This window comes from Chironomus tepperi, unplaced genomic scaffold, assembly GCF_022539635.2.
Source record: "Chironomus tepperi strain 1889 unplaced genomic scaffold, CSIRO-AGI_Ctep_v1 contig_11, whole genome shotgun sequence".
In the NCBI taxonomy this organism is placed as follows: Eukaryota; Metazoa; Arthropoda; class Insecta; order Diptera; family Chironomidae; genus Chironomus; species Chironomus tepperi.
Genome location: NW_027226133.1, coordinates 426,846 through 444,958, shown reverse-complemented (window position 1 = coordinate 444,958; position 18,113 = coordinate 426,846). Strand labels below are relative to the sequence as shown.

Genomic DNA, 18,113 nt, shown 5'->3' with positions numbered 1-18,113 from the left:
AAGCTCGAAGTGGACTTGGATTTTGTATGAAAAGGTCGATTTAAGTCGACTCAGCTTCATATAAATTTTAGTCGACTTCTAGTTATTCATAATGGTATTTTTTGATTAAAAGGTTCAAATCATATAAAGTTGATTTACTTGTTTACTTCTGGGAATCATGCTAAATTTTTTGACTTTTTCAATCCTATATTCTTATTTTGGTAAAGCTTTTAGTATCCTAAAATACAGTATATTTACAATTATTTGAAAATTGTCACAAAATCATCAGAAAAATCTCCCAAAACAACACCAAGGGAGTCAAAAGAAGCAGCAAGATCACAAGAAAAAGATAAATAACACACATGAGTTCATCAAACATGCGATATTGCAATTTTATATAGCTGCAAAAATTTAATTTCGTTCCCCGAAATCATTAATCCTTGGATTGTCAAAGAATATCTGTTTCATTACTCATCTGCGCGCAAATATACAAAAAAATAATTTTTGGCATTTCGTAATACCAAACAAATTTTCGTGTTGGTGGCTTTAATGTATTCACATATGAATCTCAACTCGTTTTGTCGGTTTTTCATCACAATTCACAATTTTTTAGCCATTCACATTTTTTGTATAACTTGATCGAATATATAAAATGAAAGCGATTTTTTTTCTTCTCACCTTTCGAATTTGTGTTTTTGTTCTCTGGACGGTTTTGCAAAAATAGTAACAAATCTTAATAATCCATTTGAATTGTTGTCTTTTTGTATTCACTTCTACACAATATTTCGATTATTTTCGACAATTTTATAAGAATCAAAGCTTTTTTTGATCTGCAAATTTTTATTTATTTTTTCATTTCTTTTTTTTTTATTTTGCATTAAACGAGAAATTCACGTTGGAATTCCACTTTCTTGCTGAATATGGAAAATAAACACAATTTTAGACACAGACAAAAAATAATATGAATATCGTTACGAAGTTAACACGGCAAGTTACTCTAAACGACTGAGAGAGTCAACACGATCGTCTTAAACTCGTTTGTTGCTTTTTCTTGTGTCTGTTTCTTTCCGCTCACCAAACAATTCTTTTACTCTCTTGAGCGGGCGCTGATCGATCACGCGCGAAATGCTTGTAAACAAAACGTGGAATTTACAGTCAATAAGAAGACTTGAACGCATGACTAGAAGATGAAATCTAATAATGACATCGTTAATCTGTTTTGATAATCGAAAAAAATATTTATTGAACAATTTACGATAAAGGCTTAATGAATTTTCAAGACTTTCCAGTAAGTGGGACAAATATGGATGGCTTTTTGAGCGAACATTTTTGAAATATTTGAATCGACTTTTTTGATTGTCATGCTTGCTAATGTCAAGAGCTCTGCGGCTTCTTCTGATGACATAACTTCCTTATTCATTATTCTTAGTATTAAAGAGCTTTCAGCCATTCTACATGCAGCCTTCATTAATAGATTGTCATTTGATGACGTTTCTAATAGGATGTTTGCGAGCAGTTTGCGCAAGAATGGTCTGTCCGGAAATTCGTGAATTCTTGATGAGATGTATGCAATTGCGGTGGTTTTAGATTCCTGTATTAATGAGAAAATTGTTAATTTTTAACGTTTATTTTTAATTCAAAAATTAACGGTCTTTAAAAATTCATATTTTGATTGCTTTTTAAATTTGAAATTTAACGACATTTTAAATACTCACATATTTGATATAAAACTGCGCCATCATAAAGGAAACGTGATGTCCATACTTCAAGTCCTTCTCATGATTTCTCAATTCCTTCATAACCAACTCCCCAAGTTGTTTATCTTTATGTAATAAGCTGATTGCGCACAGAGATAAAAGTCCTTCGACCGGTGTCGGCGAAAGTCCAATGCTGTATGTTGAAAGAGGAAGAAGCATTTAAAATTTATGTTGTATATTACACGGGATATAAATTACCATTGAAATAAAACCATTTTTGCATCTTCAGCTCCTTGAAAGGCGTAAATCATTGCAGCCATCGCAATTAATACTTGTGCTTTCTCTTCGTCATTCGATGCTAACCATTCGACTGCTTTCTGATACGTTTCATAACAATCTTGATATTGACCATCTAATTGATGATTTAGAGTTAATTAAATTCATCGATATTCAATAATAATAGTTTATGTGTTAGAGGAAATGAGAGATCGTTGACAAGCATATTTTATTAATTAATAGTAGTCAGTAAATGTTTTAAATTGACGTTAAATAGCATAATAAAATTTAGCGATCATAAAATATTCAAAAAAATAACGGTCAAAATAGATTTAAAAGAAGTAATTTTCAAAAAAATTTAAAAATAACGGTAAAAATTTAAATGTAAAATTTAAATACCTTTATAAAGTGCCATTGCAAGTCCAACTGTTGACATGAACGTCGCTTCTTTTACATCACTAAACGCTTTTGCTGCCTTTTTATTCTCATTAACCTTCAAATAACCGAAGCCTAAATCTGTGAGGCACTTATCCTTAAGTACGACATCATCAGTCAATGCTGAAGCTTTTTCATAAGCATGAATGGATTGACTGTACAGTTTCTGACACTTACTAAGATATCCAATAAAACACCATGCTTCAAATGTTGCATCCGATTCATCCAAGCAATGCCATTTGATATTGTCAAGTGCCATTGGAATTGCATACATTTTATCTATTGCATACTCATATTTCGGATTACTAGCATAGTCAGGCTTATTTAAGACAGAACATACGAAATTTGAGTATCCAATGGACGATTCATGATGATATCCTAATTGAGTGCAATGTCTAAATAAGTCCATTGCTTCGTCACTATCTCCAATTAATTCTGCAATCCATGCCTGTCCAATCCATGCATTTAAGAATGATGTGTCAGATTGTTGTGCCTTTTCAAATGCCTTATTTGCAAGATAAACAGCACTTTCACCGTTCATTAAATAGAAAACACCTAAATTTGACCAACTTGTAAATGTCTTCTTGTCTAAATTTACAGCCTTAATAAAGCAATGTTGTGCCAGTGCTGGATCATCAATTTGTTTTGTAGCTGAAATGATTCCAAGAAGATTCCAATTTTGCCATTTAGTTGGTGCTAATTTGACTAAATGTTTGGCGCCGTCGAGTGCAAGTTTGAGGAACTCAGCCTTTACATCTTCCTTAGTACTTTTCATCGCACGTCTATAATAATTTGCGATCAAGTCAAACCACACAAAATCATTATTCATACTCAATTTCAGACATCGACTATAGCATTTGGATGCAATATCATAAAGCTCATCACCACACAACTTTTTGGGCAAATTCTCACAAACAATTGCTGCTGGCACATCCAAATAATTGTAAATTTCCGGGAAACTTCCAACAAAATCAAAAACATTTCCTAAAGTTCGCCATAAACATATAAAATTCTGTTCCTGTCTTATAGCACGTTCCAAAAATGAAAGTGAACTTTGACAGTGATCACGTGCTCTGCCTGTTCGGTGATTTTCATGGAGATAATATGCACGACCAAGATGACTTTCTGCGATGCCTTTTAATGCTGGCAAATAGTCAGGAATGATTGACAGCAATTCTTCATAGTCAGCAATTGATTCTTGATATTGTTGTAGGATGTATTTAACTTTTGCGATTTGTAGCTTTGCATAGTAATTTGATGGATTAAGTTCGACACTTTTCTCAAACACATTCAATGCTGAATTGTAAGATCCTCGAGCCATGTAAGCATCAGCTAATGCTTCCCAACATTCCGTATTTTCCTTGTCATATTTTAATGAATTTCTAAATGCCGTAATTGCATTGTCGCAATTCTGTTGTGCAAGATGATGTAAACCGAGTTGAAAGAATGCAGCCTTTTGATATGCACCGTCCACAGTCTTTACAGAGTTTTCCAAAATCAGTAAATTCTGATCCCAATCTTTATTTTTGCGATAGATTGCTGACAGTATGGCAATTGCCTTCTCATTCTGTGGATTTAAGTTGAGACATTTTTCAAAGCACTTTTTACTTCTTGCCTCGTCATTATTTGTCATGTAAATTTTTCCCAGCCAGTAAAAGCATTCGGAATTGTTTGGGTCTAATTTAGTTGCTTTTAAAATACTAATTAGTGACTCATCAAATTTCTTTTCGTCAAACAAAAGTTTGCCAACTTCCAGGAAGGCTTCGTGAGTTTCATTTTCTCGCAAAATTTCAATTGCATTTTCATTCTCACCTTTTGAACGAAGAAGAAGAGCTTTAATAAGCTGCACGTTCTCACTTTGATGTAAATTTTCGAGAAGCTTTTCGGCCTCACTTATATTTCCTAAATAAATGTTGCCTTTTATAATTAACTCCGTGGATTTTGTGTCCGTTAAGTTATTTTTGCAAATTTCTATGCCTTCTATGACCTTATTCTTATCATGCTGTTCTATCAACATCTCGGCAAGATTAATATCAACATTTTTTAATTGTCTGTAAAGCAATTCAGCTAATAAGTAGGCACGGAATCTCTGATTAATCATTGCTAATCTCTTCAAGCATAATGACCAGTTTGGCTGTAGTTCATTTACTTTAAGCAAAATATCTCTAGATCCAGCTAAATCACCAATTGCATATTTGACTAATGCACTTGCTGTAAGTCCTAAAATTGAGTTTGGATTGATTTCAAGCAGTCTTTCAACGTAGAGTCCAAAGTTTGACTTCAGATTCTCACTGATCTTAAAATTCTGGTTATTTTCATTATCAATGTACACTTTGCAGATCCATTCAAGTGGAATGACATTAGTTGTGTAGATGATGGTCATTTCCTCAGCTGCTTTGACTAAATCTCCGTATCGTTCCTTACTATAAAGGATCTTGAAATAATATTGATAGATGTCGACATGATACACATGATTTTTGTCCTGTATTCCCACTTCAAGACATTCCAAAAATTCATCTTTATGTTTCTCAAATGACTCATCACGATTCTTCATGAAGACATTCAACAAACTTCTCAATGCTGCGAACTTCCGTTCTTCATTATCGACTTTAATTTCATTACAGAATATTTTTGTGAGTAATTCATAATCCTTGATCTGATCTTGTAGAACTAAGGATGTTAATTTTGAATAATAATCAAGATACTTATCAGGCACGAGCTTTAACAGTTCTTCGTATACTTCAGGCAATTCCTTAACTGTAACACAATTTGCCAATCCTTGATATGCCAACAATTTGCAATCATCAGATAATTCACAAGCCTTTCTCAAGCATTTTGCTGCCTCACTCTTGTCAGTCTCTTGATATGCAGCTCCCATTAGAATATAAGCCATTCCATTCTTCTTATCGTGAGTTAATGCTTCCTAGATAAATAAAACATCAGAATTTGCCGACAAAATTTATTAATTGTCATTTTACCTTGCATTTTCTAATTGCCACTGGAAAAGCTTTGCTTTTTATTGCTTCTCGAGCTTCTTTTAATAAATTCTTTACTTCTTTACTACTCATTGTGAAGATATAGTACGATAAAATTAATGTTTTACAAATTAGTTTTATGATCTCAACATGTAAACAAAAGATTCAACTTCACGTCTTTGTGGAGTGCAAAAAATAACTGTCATTAATTTTTTGAAATTCCCGGGAAAACTTGTTTTGCAACCGGAGTAGATATTTTTCCTGGAAATTTGAAAGATGAACAACCGTTATACTGTATTCAGTTCTAAATGATGATGTATCAGAAGTCACAGGATCAAAGAAGGACCACAAGATGGATGGACGTGTAAAGATGATCAACCGACATCGTCCTATGCTTGAAACCAATTTTAAACAAATTTTTGACCGTTTAGAAATCTGATTTGAAAACTAAAACTACTGAGTTTTCATCCCTTCATTTTTATTCACACAATTTTTTTTTTGAAAAAATATAAGATTATTTGATAATTGCGTAAAAATTAAAATTTACCTAGTTGACTGATAAATTCCATAACATAATCATCATTAATCCATTTACAGGATAAATGGATGCCTAGATAAGTCAAAAGCCTGGTTCAAAATGGATCGAATAGTCTAAAATACGCGACCCATTTTTTTGCGTTGGCAAAAATTTCTTTTGTTTAAAGGAAAAAAAAAAATTCAAAGAATTTTAGTTTAGTCACAAAAACTTAAATCTTAACAAAAATGGATAACGGCACAAGAAATTCAATGGGTGAGACTGTCTATAGCTCAGATGATGCATCAGCTGTGATGTCTGAAAAGGTAAAATTTTGAGATTCATAGAAAAATCGATAGATTACGAAGAAGAGGGAGGAGTATGCAGTCAGTGAATGAATAAATAGTGGAAATAGGAAAATTATGTATAGTAACATCGCATAATTTTAATTGAATAATGCTATTGAAATTACCGTCTTATTTCTTCAAAATCAGATAATATCAAATTACAACAATATTTTGTATAAAAGTCAAAAAAGACTTTTTTGTCCACATATGCTATGTCCTCGCCCATATAAATTAATGTCGTCGTGATTCATACAATTTTTTATACGCTTACTTGAATGTATTTTAGGTACAGTCACTTGCTGGCAGCATTTATCAAGAATTTGAGAAGATGATTTCACGCTACGATGAGGATGTTGTCAAAACATTAATGCCTCTACTCGTCAACGTTCTCGAATGTCTCGATGGAGCTTATCAGCAAATACAAGAGCAAGAGGTTGAATTGGAGCTGTTACGTGAAGATAATGAGCAACTTGTTACTCAATATGAGCGCGAGAAAGGTGGCCGAAAGCAAGCCGAACAAAAATTATTGGACACTGAGGATTTAGCGGAAGCAGAAAACAAAGAACTTGCTTCACGTCTCGAATCTTTAGAATCGATTGTTCGAATGTTAGAATTAAAGCATAAAAATAGTTTAGAGCATGCATCACGATTGGAAGAGCGGGAAGGTGAATTAAAGAAGGAATACAATAAGCTACACGACAGATATACAGAATTATTTAAGACACACGTAGATTATATGGAACGTACGAAATTAATTATGGGTAATTCAACTCATTCTTTACATCAAAGTTCTGCATCAGAAAGAATTGACATGAATCGGTCAATGCGACTGAATCCAATAAATCGCTCGTCGGGTCCTATTTCATTTGGCTTTGCATCGCTTGAAAACTCTGTTGCAATGCTTGACACCGAGACAATTTGTAGTGGCCCAAGCTCAGCAAGTGGATCTGGTCCACCTTCATTGCAAAATGAAATTGAAACGATGGAAAAATCATCTGAAACGGAGAAACTTCAGCAACATAATCAAGCTACATCACCACAAAGTGAAATTACTAGTCCAACTATTCCACAAATTGTTACCGGACGAAGTACCACCAAAAGTGAGAAACGTTCAGCAAATACGCTGTATCAAGAACTGTCATTCCAAGACGATACACTTGAAAGTGAGGAAAATGAAATTACCGGTATGGTACACCCTGGAGAATATGCTAGTTCGGGTATGTTTGTTTTTTCTAACTATCTACTTCTTTGAATGTGAAAGGGCTTTGACGAAATTTAACGATCAAAATTATTTTAAATTTTAAGTTCAAAATTTGAACTTTCTAAATTTTTTCATGAGTTTTAAATCCATAAAAGCCGGTAAAACTTTATATACATTTTCGTCACCGTCCTTAATGTTTTCAATCATCTAATATTATTCTTCTTTCATTAACTAACTACTCAAATCTCATAAACAAATACTTTCCGCATGCTATAAACATAAAATGCCGATATCCATCATTACAGTTAACGATAACTTCTTCGGTGAGTGTTTTGTTTTCACTAATAGCATTACTTATGATACATTCTATTTGACTATTTTGCTGTTGCTTGAAATTACATCATACGCGTAAAAATAAAATTCACGATTTTTTATTTTTATGTTCTTCTTGTTCTTATCTGTCTGGTCAAAATAGGTATGGGAAAAGAAGTGGAAAATCTAATTATGGAGAATAATGAGTTACTAGCTACAAAGTAAGTAGTCATTAAAAACACATAATGAAATAATAATAATAATGAATATTAAAATTTTCTAGGAATGCGCTGAACATTGTCAAAGACGATTTGATAGTCAAAGTAGATGAATTGACTGGTGAATTAGAAATACTTCGTGAAGAGCTTAATGCAGTCATTCAATCGCGTAATAAGCTTAAAGCCAAAGTTGGTGATTTAGAGGACGATTTGAGAAAAGCAAAGGATCAGATTAAGCAACAAACTTCTGAACAAGAAGATGACGGAGACGTTCCAATGGCACAGCGCAAACGATTCACTCGTGTTGAAATGGCACGTGTTCTCATGGAACGTAATCAATATAAGGAAAGATTTATGGAACTTCAAGATGCTGTTCGTTGGACGGAAATGATGCGAGCAACAAAAGTTGATCAGCTTGACAAAAAATCAAAACAAAGTATTTGGAAGTTTTTTAGCAACCTCTTTAGCACTAACGATCGACCGCAAAGAGAGCCCCCTCCTATGTTCCACCGGAATTCGCCGCAACCAGGAGAGGGGCGAGGATCACAATTTCCAGCAATTGGAGCGGCCCCATCAGCCAGTAATTCTCTTGTATTAGCAAGTACTGAAAGTCATGGCTCAAATGATGGAACTTCCGAGAGAGCAATGGCAAGACGACGTGAACAATATCGTCAAGTTCGTGCTCATGTTCAAAAGGAAGATGGACGATTGCAAGCTTACGGATGGAGTTTACCTGGTAGTACAGCAAAGCCTGGATCGGGATCATCGACTGGCGGAAAACCAAATAATAATGTTCCAGTTCCAGTACCCGTTTATTGTAGGCCATTAGCTGAAGCAAGTCCTCATATGAAAGTTTGGTGTGCTAGTGGAGTTAATTTAAATGGTGGATATACTCGTGATGGTGGATGCGTTGTTGGTGCTAGTGTATTTTATTCTAGACAAACGACTGCTGTAATTACTGATGTAACAACACCGACTAACGAAACTGCACCTAGTGAATTAGAAAGCCTTGATAAACAAATGAAATTAGCTATGGATCAAGTCAATGAAGATCAACAACTTAGTAGTTTTGTATGGATTTGTACAAGCACACATTCAGCGAGTACTGTCACGGTTATTGATGCCAAGAATCCTGCAGACGTTCTCGATTCATTTCCAATTTGTCAGACACATTTGTTATGTATATGCACAGTTATGGGTGCTTTAGAGATGGATTATCATATGCTAGAGAATAGTGAAGTTACAAAGTCTGGTGAGATGCTTGAAAAGCCATGTGAACCGGGAGATCCTGATGAAATTGGAAAGGTTGAATATATTCGAGTTCCACCGCCACAAGAGACTAAAACTGAAGAAACTCCTGATGCTGATGTTGAAAAAGCAAGTGAAGCATCACCAGATGAAGATGATGATGAAGACACTAATCAAGATGACATGAATCCCACATCTGTTGGACCTACCATGTGGATGGGTGCTCAAAATGGAATGGTTTATGTCCATTCATCAGTTGGTCGATGGCGAGTTTGTCTTCATGCTGTTCAACTTCCAGACGCTGTTCTTTCAATTGTTCACGTTTGTGGACGAGTAGTCATTGCATTAGCAAATGGAAAAGTCGCAGTATTTAGGAGACAAATGAATGGTGAATGGGATGTTAGTGCTTATCATCTCGTCACATTAGGATCACCAAAACAGTCTGTTAGATGTCTAACAATTGTTGGAGATAAAGTTTGGGCTGCACATCGAAATCGTATTCACGTCATTGACCCAATAACATTGAGCATAACTCATACGCTTGAAGCACATCCACGAAAAGAAAGTCAAGTTAGACAAATGGCCGCTACTGGTCTTGGTGTGTGGGTGTCTATTCGACTTGATTCAACACTACGACTTTATCATTCACAAACTTACGAGCATTTACAAGACGTTGATATCGAACCATACGTTAGTAAGATGCTTGGAACGGGTAAATTAGGCTTCTCATTCGTGCGTATTACTGCACTTCATGTCTCATGCGGACGATTGTGGATTGGTACTGGAAATGGAGTCATAATCTCTGTCATTCTGAATGGAGATGGAAACGGTAAGATATGTAAGGAGCTTTCACTTTTTTTGCTATAGAATTAGAATTAAGATTGATATTTAAAACCGTTAAAATTCAAATTTTGAACTTTGTGAACTTAAAGTCGTAGAAATTTGAATTTTGGACAAATATTGAATTTCTAAATTGAACCAATTGAATTTGATTGTTGCAGCAAGCATAAATTTGCATGAATTGTTCAATTTAGAGCATTATCAAACAATTTAATCTAATATTGTTGTTTTCTTTTTAGCTTCAAGTATTCCAAAATGCTGCATGGCACATTCACAGCTAAGTTTTCATGGTCACCGAGATGCTGTTAAATTCTTTGTGTCAGTGCCGATGAATCCGCAAGTAGCACCCAGCGATTTCCCATCATTACTAAATAGACATCACCAAGATATGCTAGTCATGTCAGGCGGCGAAGGCTACATTGACTTCCGTTTGGGTAAGTTAATTATTTTTTAACTTTCTCTAATTTTTGTCAATTTTTTCGAGCGTAGAAAAATCAGAGAAAAAGATTTTTAATGGCTTTGTACTTTTAGAAATTAAATTTTTCATTTCATTATCATTTTTTTTTCATAAATCAAACTTTTTAATTTCTTTTGTTTTATTCTTTTTTCTTTTTGATTTTTTTATTCCTCCACCGAACATCAAAAATGCGCCAAAAAAAACTACTAAAATCGCACCATTCATGATTTCTCTATATGTTGCTTGCGCAAAAAAATAACAAAAAAAAATCTATCCTTAAAATTAATTAGAAGATGATGGCTCAGCGTCAGATACAACCTCGCACATACTTATCTGGCAAATAGTAACATCATCGAGTCAGTAAAATTAAAAATAATACTTAGTCTGAGGGTGCAAAGGTGTGCATGGTTGGCCAGATAGCCACTATGTGTGTTTCTGTTGGTGATGGGGAAAGGTTTCTAATCAAAATATTACAAAAATTTAATGCCAAAGCACCTTTTTCTACTACTTTATTCCTATTCTGCACTTTCAAGAAAATAAGTTAAAAGTTTTTGTTAAGTTTTAAATTAAAATTAAATCTGGCGCACTGGAAAAAATAAGTTTTTCTTTAAGGTAAAATAATTCACATTTTTCTTTGTAGTTTTTGAATTTTTGTTTATGATTTGCGATTAGTTCTTGCATTTAGTGTCTATATAATCTGCTTCTATGTATCTAATCTTAGTGAGAGGTGTGTAACTAGAAGTTTTTCGTGATTCCTTTGGGTAATTTTTGAACTAAGTCGAAGAATACGCTATTAAACTTGTTTTCTAGTCACAAAGTTCCAGAGCTCAAAGGAGACTTGGATTTTGTATGGAATTAAAAACTTAATTTCATACAAGTTTCAAGTTGACTTACTAAAATCTTCTGGATACACCTTTCCACCTTAGTAGCTTGTTTTGCACCAACATTTAATATTTCACAATCTTTATTAATAAACTTCCACCCTTTTTAGCACGGAAGTATATTTTCTTTTTTTTTGCATGTATCTGTTTTTTGTATCTAATAAGAAATTTTTATAATATCACAATTGTCTAACATTATCACATCTCTCAATTATTTTATGTATCCACAACTCGAAAAATATAAAAATCAACAGGAGATGGAGACATGGAGAACAGTATCGTACTGCAACCAAATCAAACGATTGAGAATCGAGGAGACAAGAGCTACTTGATAGTCTGGCAAGTTTAGGATACAGCATATGAAGATTGTTCAGCTGTGATGTAAAATTTCTACCATTTTTATTTTTTTGACAAAGCAAAGATTAATGTTTAAGGATAAAGACAAAAATGTTGAATTCTTTCTGACTCGTGAATCTTCTGATTGATTTTCCTGACATAACTATAAATATATTTATTGACATTTAAACTCAATCCTTAATTAATGGTCACTGAACTGATGGCCTGAGTGCACATTATAGCTGCAATCGATGTTTGTGGGTTTTAAAATAATTTTAATATTTTTTATGACAATTCAAATTCAATTTGAGCTTTTTATTCGTAATTAAAAATTAACGGTTTTCTGAATTTTGTACTTTTGAACTTCAGAAAAATACTAGAAAGGTTCAAGCTTTGAACTTGAAAGACGAAAGCTCTCAACTTGAAGGGTTCAAACATTGAACTTCAAATGCATTTTGAACTTTAAAAGCTCAAAATTTAAAAATTTAACGACAATTTAATTCAATTGAAATTAAAGCATAAGTTTTTACGAATTCCTGTTTAAACCAATATTTCAAACAATTCTAAATCCAAAATCAGCTTCTATTGCAAGCTACATAAACATTGACATCAACCCCAAACCAATGAAATTGTAGCAAAAATGTGCAAGAAAGTAAAAAAAATCATCATTATCAGTTCATAACTTGCAAAAACAAAACACAATGCCTTTCAGTGCACCATAATTAACTGATAATGCTCAGAAAATTATTGATGGCTCGCAAGACTTCCCTACCCCATCATCATCATCGTTTGATTGTTTATTCTGTGAAAAATAAACAAATAATTTTACAGATGAGGATGCAAAAAAAAAAAAGAAAAACTTGATAATTAAAATAGTGACATTGCATTATATTTAAACACACTACTGATGTGTTACTGATATTAAAAATAGCTTAAATAGGAAGACACATCAAATGTCAAGGTTTTGTTCTTTCGATCAGTTATAGTATTCATACATTATGTGCAATTTACAATAATATTAATAGAAATCATGCTTATGAAATTGTAGATGAGCGATCGAAAGTGATCTTGACATTATGTGACTTCGTAATACCTATAAACATAAAAATTATAATGTATTCCTTTATTCTCTCTCGTTTATTAAGGACAAAATTGATGAATTTAGTAATTTTGATTAAGTATTTCATTTAAGTACACAATTGTGGCTGGATTAGTGTCGCTGGATGTAGGTTTTATTGGATTTTCGGTCATTGAGAGTACAAACAAGTCGGAAGACTATAGTGCCACCAGACAACCAGAAAACTGCTTCAGCCAACATCCAGTAACACTAATTTAGCCACTAAACCATTATATATCAGTTTATGTGTTTAATCAATGGTGCCAATTATAATTTTCTTATGTTCTTATCCTCATTTATTCTTAACAAAAATAGCCATCTCATTATTATTCCCATCTATATGACTTATTACTGTTATAATTTAACTATTTTTTCCTGTTGTTGAGTTAATTTGTTCGTAACAAAAAATTTATTTATTGGATAATTTCCTTGTGTAGAGAAAAATATTATAATATAATTAATTTGATAAGTTGAGATGATAATTTTTAATAATAAAAGTAATATTTCGTAATATTTAAAGAGACAAACATGCAACCATAATGGTCTTTTTAATTCAATTTCCACCATTTTTGTTACAGTAATTGCCAATTGAAAAATCTGGGGAAATGATAACATTATCTGCAATAATTCTGGCTAGAATCTGCTTTATCACCCTTAGTTGTGACACAAAATAGTTAGCCAAGACACATTTTAGCATTGAAAAGCGCCATCTAACTGGAAAATATTTCATTAATCCAATTAGAATCTTCTTAAAATCTCATTAAACTTTAATTTTCTTATCATAAGCCAATTATAAACTAATTAACATTATTTCCACACTTAATCAGTGAAAGTTAAATGATACTGCAATTTAAATGCAATAATTGGACATAACGGTTAAAAAATATTTGAAACTTCTGTTTCAAGTTGAATTTTTTGTGATTCAATAGAGATTTGAGCGCAATATCTCCATGAATTTGTACAGTTGATCTATACGACCAGCGAAGTAAGTAAGTAAGTAATATCCATAAATGCTACAAAATCTAATTGGATTCATTAAAAGGTAAAGCTTGAATATGCTTTTACCGTGATTATAAAGTTTTGAGAGTTTCGAGAAAATTTAAATTTTTACCGAATTTTTGGAATTTAAATTATATCCGAGAAAAAATGGGATAAAAATGAGATGATCCATCCTCAATCATGTATTTCTATAAAATAGTGAGTTCCTACTAATTAAGCACTTTATTCATAATTTCCATGCTTAAAACCTATCGAAATACCTCAATCTCTATATCAGAACCTGTTGAAACAATGTTACATCCATTAAAAATTGCTAAAAAATTTACTACTGGATCAGCGCCGGGTCAAAGTAAACAAGCATTTGTGGTTAGAATAATAAATTCAATTAAAATAGCTCCTGTCAGCCCGACAAATTAAGAGGCAGAGCTTATAGCAGTGTGTAACATGCGCTGTGAATTAAATCAATGAAAAAGAAAATTTGAACGCTTGGAATACCCTTAGTTTGACATTGTTTTTCTGCGTGTGAGTCAAATCTGCGAAAATTCCACAATCTTCACTTAAAAAACAAAATTTTAATATTTAATCGACCGATTTTGATAGAGAAGGAACCAAGGAATTATTCTTCATCATGTTATCATCAATTGTAAGGAATATTGGACGTGCTCAACGTAATTTCTCCACAACTCCACAATTATCGGCCGCAAAAAAATTGTTTGTTCGAGATGCAATTAATGCTGCTCTCGATGAGGAAATGGAACGTGATGAGCGTGTATTTATCTTGGGCGAGGAAGTTGCACATTACGACGGTGCCTATAAGGTGAGTTGAAAAGATCCAGTAACAATTTTGTGAACAATTTCATTCATCAAGTAAATCATTCATGTTATGCAATCATTTTATATTAAATTTAAGCAGCAAAATGATCTTCATGATCACTATTATTATATTTGTTACATTCAAAAATTTACAGACACAAATGTGATAAAAATATACTCTAATTTGGTGAATAAATTTATTTATAGGTGACGAGAGGATTGTGGAAAAAATATGGCGAAAAGCGTGTTATTGACACTCCAATTACCGAAATGGGATTTACTGGCATGGCAGTTGGTGCTGCATTTGCTGGTCTTCGTCCAATTTGTGAATTCATGACAATGAACTTCGCTATGCAGTCCATTGATCAGATTATTAACTCAGCAGCCAAAACATTCTATATGTCAGCTGGAACAGTAAATGTTCCAATTGTTTTCCGTGGACCCAATGGCGCAGCTGCTGGTGTTGCTGCTCAACATTCTCAATGCTATGGTGCATGGTACTCACATTGTCCTGGAATGAAGGTAGTTGTACCATTCGACAGTGAAGATGCAAAAGGTAAACAACTCAAGGTCAATCAAATGTCATACATCCAGTTATATCCAAAAAAAATCTTCTTTTTATTTAGGCTTGTTGAAGGCTGCCATTCGTGATCCAGATCCAGTTGTCTGCTTAGAAAATGAAATGCTTTATGGCGTTGCATTTCCAGTAAGTGATGAAGTACTTGATAAGGATTTTGTATTGCCAATTGGAAAAGCTAAAATCATGAGACCCGGCAAACACGTCACAATTGTTGCACATTCATTTGCAGTACAAACAGCCTTGGATGCGGCCAATGAACTTTCATCTAAGGGAATTGAAGCTGAAGTCATCAATTTACGATCATTAAGACCTCTCGACACAGAAACTATTTTCAAATCAGTACAAAAGACTAATCATTTAGTCACCGTTGAACAAGGCTGGCCACAATGCGGTATGTTTACTTAATTAACTTTCATTTTTTTTGTGCACTTACTTAATTGCTGTTATCTTATGTAAATATTTTTGTATGTTTATAAACAGGTATTGGATCTGAAATTTGTGGACGTATTATGGAGCATGAGACTTTCTATCACCTTGATGCACCAGTCTGGAGAGTAACAGGCGCTGATATTCCAATGCCATACACAAAATCCCTAGAAGCTGCAGCATTACCACAGCCTCATGACGTTGTTCATGCAGTCAACAAAGTTCTTGGTGTTAAATAAGCTAAATATATCTCATGGAATTAAGTAATCACTTCACAAAAAAAAAAAACAATGTTTAATCCTTCAATACCGATATTATTATTATCACCGTTTTTAATGTGTTTATTTCAAGCATAAATGAAAGTATAAAAAAAATCAAATTCTTTTTATCCGATCCGATTCTGCATTACATACGAATAATAAAGTGTGAGAATGAATTTATTTAAATTAAGCTACACGCTTTCTAGAATTTGAAAAAAAAGGAAATATTCGGAAATTGAAAGATTACCTCATACTGAAAAAGATCTTAATTTATATTTTATGTCGCACTACCATCCGAATTCATGAGTCTTGTTTTGTTTTGTTATGATTTTAATGAAAAAAATCTTTCGTTCCACAAATTTAGCATTAATGTTATTATTATGCTTTTATATCATATTTCACTGAAAAGATTAAAAAAAAATTAAATTAATTATTATCAATTTGTTATATTTTATGATGTTCAGGCAATAAAATATAGCTTAAATCAGGCTGTTTTAGAAATTTTCTATTCATATTTGGGTGGCAGGACTTGCACACTAACTGATAGTTTCAGCAATTCTTACCTCACAGCTACCTCGAATGTTGTTGAAACTTGCCCATCGTGTGTTCATAAATCATTTTTTACTAACAATTTTATAAACTGAATCTTCCGAATATAGAATTAAGAACTAAAATTTCTTAAACGAAGCCTCGACCATTTCCAATATTTTCTTTTCAAATTCTAGATCGCCTTCGAATTAGCTTAATGTCCATTTTTCGACGAGGTGCAATACAAAGTCATGCAATTGATCTGATCGTATGAACCGTAATTTGAAAGAGAAAGTCATTTGAATCTTCATTGGTCCCCTTTTAATGGCTTTATATTAAACAGCAGATTTGAAATAGTCATGATTTGTGTCCATTTTAAGCGCATTTTCATTGAAATTTGAGCAAATTATAGTGCAATCAATTTTTAATTTAAGTAGCCTCTAGTCGATAATTGGATCAAAGTGATAAATTTGTTTAATTTTGGGCTTTAGTCGCTTGAAAAAGCTAGAAATTTTATAAAAGGTCGTTAAGTGATGCAGAATTTTTAAAAATTATGAATTTTAATTTCGATGATGCGAAATTTTTGCATCAAAAAAAGTTGTTGAAAATTTTTAAATCTCAAATAGTCGTTAAAGATTTAAATCTCAAATAGTCGTTAGAAAATTTGAATCATTTTAATCAATGAAAGTGCGCTAATCAATCATAATTAAAGACATTATCCTTCATACCTTCCTCTATCCTATTGTTATACCAACTACGAATAATAGAAGGGATTCAATCAAGACATGATCAAATTTTGTCATTTAAAGCTTCAACTCCAATTTTCATACCACAAAAAAAAAAATTTGCTAGAATTAGTTTGATCTTTTTACATAAACAAAAAATTAAAGTATTCCTTTTGGACTTCAAAATTTGGTGTATGGAAGTAAAAGTTCAAAAAAAAAAAAAAAAAATTAAAAAAAAGTTCAAAATTATATACCAAACTAAAATTATATGAAAAGGTAATTGAATAAAGAACTATGAAATAAACGAGGCATTTATTCTCTCCAAAAATTAGAGTCTGAAATTCATTTAATCAACTCACCGGCTGATAAATAAGCTTAAGTGAAATGTTTGAGAAAAAAGTAGAAAAATAATAAAAAAAAATAAGTATGAAAATGTCTTTCAATTTAAGTTATATTTTATCCACTTATTTACATTTTGTGATCATCATGTGAACAGTGTGTGGAAGAGAAGACGTTGACTCGTGGCAACTTGTTTACCACAAAACAAAAAAAAAATTGTATGTAGAGGGCATATTCATTTTGTGAAATATTTATCTTATTATTACACATTCTCGTAACTCTATTAACTGCACCATTATGCGGGCGTTCGCTCCGACCTATTTTAGTTGTTCTGGGACGTTACAGAATCTGTTTTCTTGTGCGTCTGTATCATCCGCGATGCCTAAACTTCGTATTTATAACCTCAAACTTCGTTACCGGCTTTATTATCGTGATGTTTTTATTTTGTTTGTTTGTATAGCTAGAGATATGATGAAAATTTATATTTTTCTAATTTTTGCTTGTTTGTGTCGAGAAAGTTACAGCACGTGCTGGTGCGAAAAGCGTGAAAACAAAATGTTTTGAGATGTTTTTCTATTTTCAATGGTGATAGTTGTATTTTTTTCCGATG

The 18,113-nt window shown here is 32.6% G+C and overlaps 4 protein-coding genes across 13 annotated transcripts in view; 2 read left to right on the top strand and 2 right to left on the bottom strand.

Moving 5' to 3' along the window:
- The window catches only part of nahoda, a 92,687-nt gene extending 91,697 nt beyond the window's left edge, over positions 1–990 (bottom strand). For 2 of the 3 annotated variants that reach the window (XM_070636408.1, XM_070636418.1), the window contains exon 1: positions 658–988. The gene's annotated coding sequence lies outside the window, so the exon portion shown is untranslated. Of the gene's footprint in view, positions 1–657 lie in introns of all 3 variants that reach the window. The other variant, XM_070636427.1, reaches the window with a different exon arrangement.
- A 204-nt stretch (positions 991–1,194) lies between these two features.
- Positions 1,195–5,531, bottom strand: LOC139087589 (superkiller complex protein 3). The gene is made up of 5 exons (XM_070636440.1): positions 5,366–5,531; positions 2,352–5,310; positions 1,935–2,088; positions 1,695–1,869; positions 1,195–1,570 (listed from the first exon to the last, which is right to left on the bottom strand). The coding sequence occupies exons 1-5, from the start codon at positions 5,453–5,455 to the stop codon at positions 1,244–1,246; spliced, it is 3,705 nt and encodes a 1,234-aa protein (XP_070492541.1). The 5' UTR covers positions 5,456–5,531; the 3' UTR covers positions 1,195–1,243.
- Positions 5,532–5,858: 327 nt separating this feature from the next.
- On the top strand, positions 5,859–13,359 carry syd (JNK-interacting protein syd). Of its 8 annotated transcripts, none has more exons than XR_011544077.1 (8): positions 5,859–6,202; positions 6,510–7,440; positions 7,730–7,747; positions 7,900–7,957; positions 8,020–10,040; positions 10,282–10,476; positions 10,790–11,111; positions 11,635–13,359. XR_011544077.1 is itself a non-coding variant. In XM_070635456.1 (8 exons), exons 1-8 carry the CDS (start codon positions 6,125–6,127, stop codon positions 11,727–11,729), a joined length of 3,456 nt encoding a protein of 1,151 aa, XP_070491557.1. In that variant the 5' UTR covers positions 5,859–6,124; the 3' UTR covers positions 11,730–13,359. The 8 variants fall into 8 exon arrangements, 7 of the variants coding, with proteins under 7 accessions (XP_070491557.1, XP_070491565.1, XP_070491549.1 ...); XM_070635456.1 differs by having other exon boundaries at positions 6,516–7,440; positions 10,790–10,855; XM_070635464.1 differs by having other exon boundaries at positions 8,020–10,031; positions 10,790–10,855.
- A 964-nt stretch (positions 13,360–14,323) lies between these two features.
- Pdhb (Pyruvate dehydrogenase E1 beta subunit) lies at positions 14,324–17,597 on the top strand. The gene is made up of 4 exons (XM_070636023.1): positions 14,324–14,649; positions 14,853–15,201; positions 15,272–15,616; positions 15,706–17,597. The coding sequence occupies exons 1-4, from the start codon at positions 14,461–14,463 to the stop codon at positions 15,888–15,890; spliced, it is 1,068 nt and encodes a 355-aa protein (XP_070492124.1). The 5' UTR covers positions 14,324–14,460; the 3' UTR covers positions 15,891–17,597.
- The last annotated feature ends 516 nt before the right edge of the window (positions 17,598–18,113 follow it).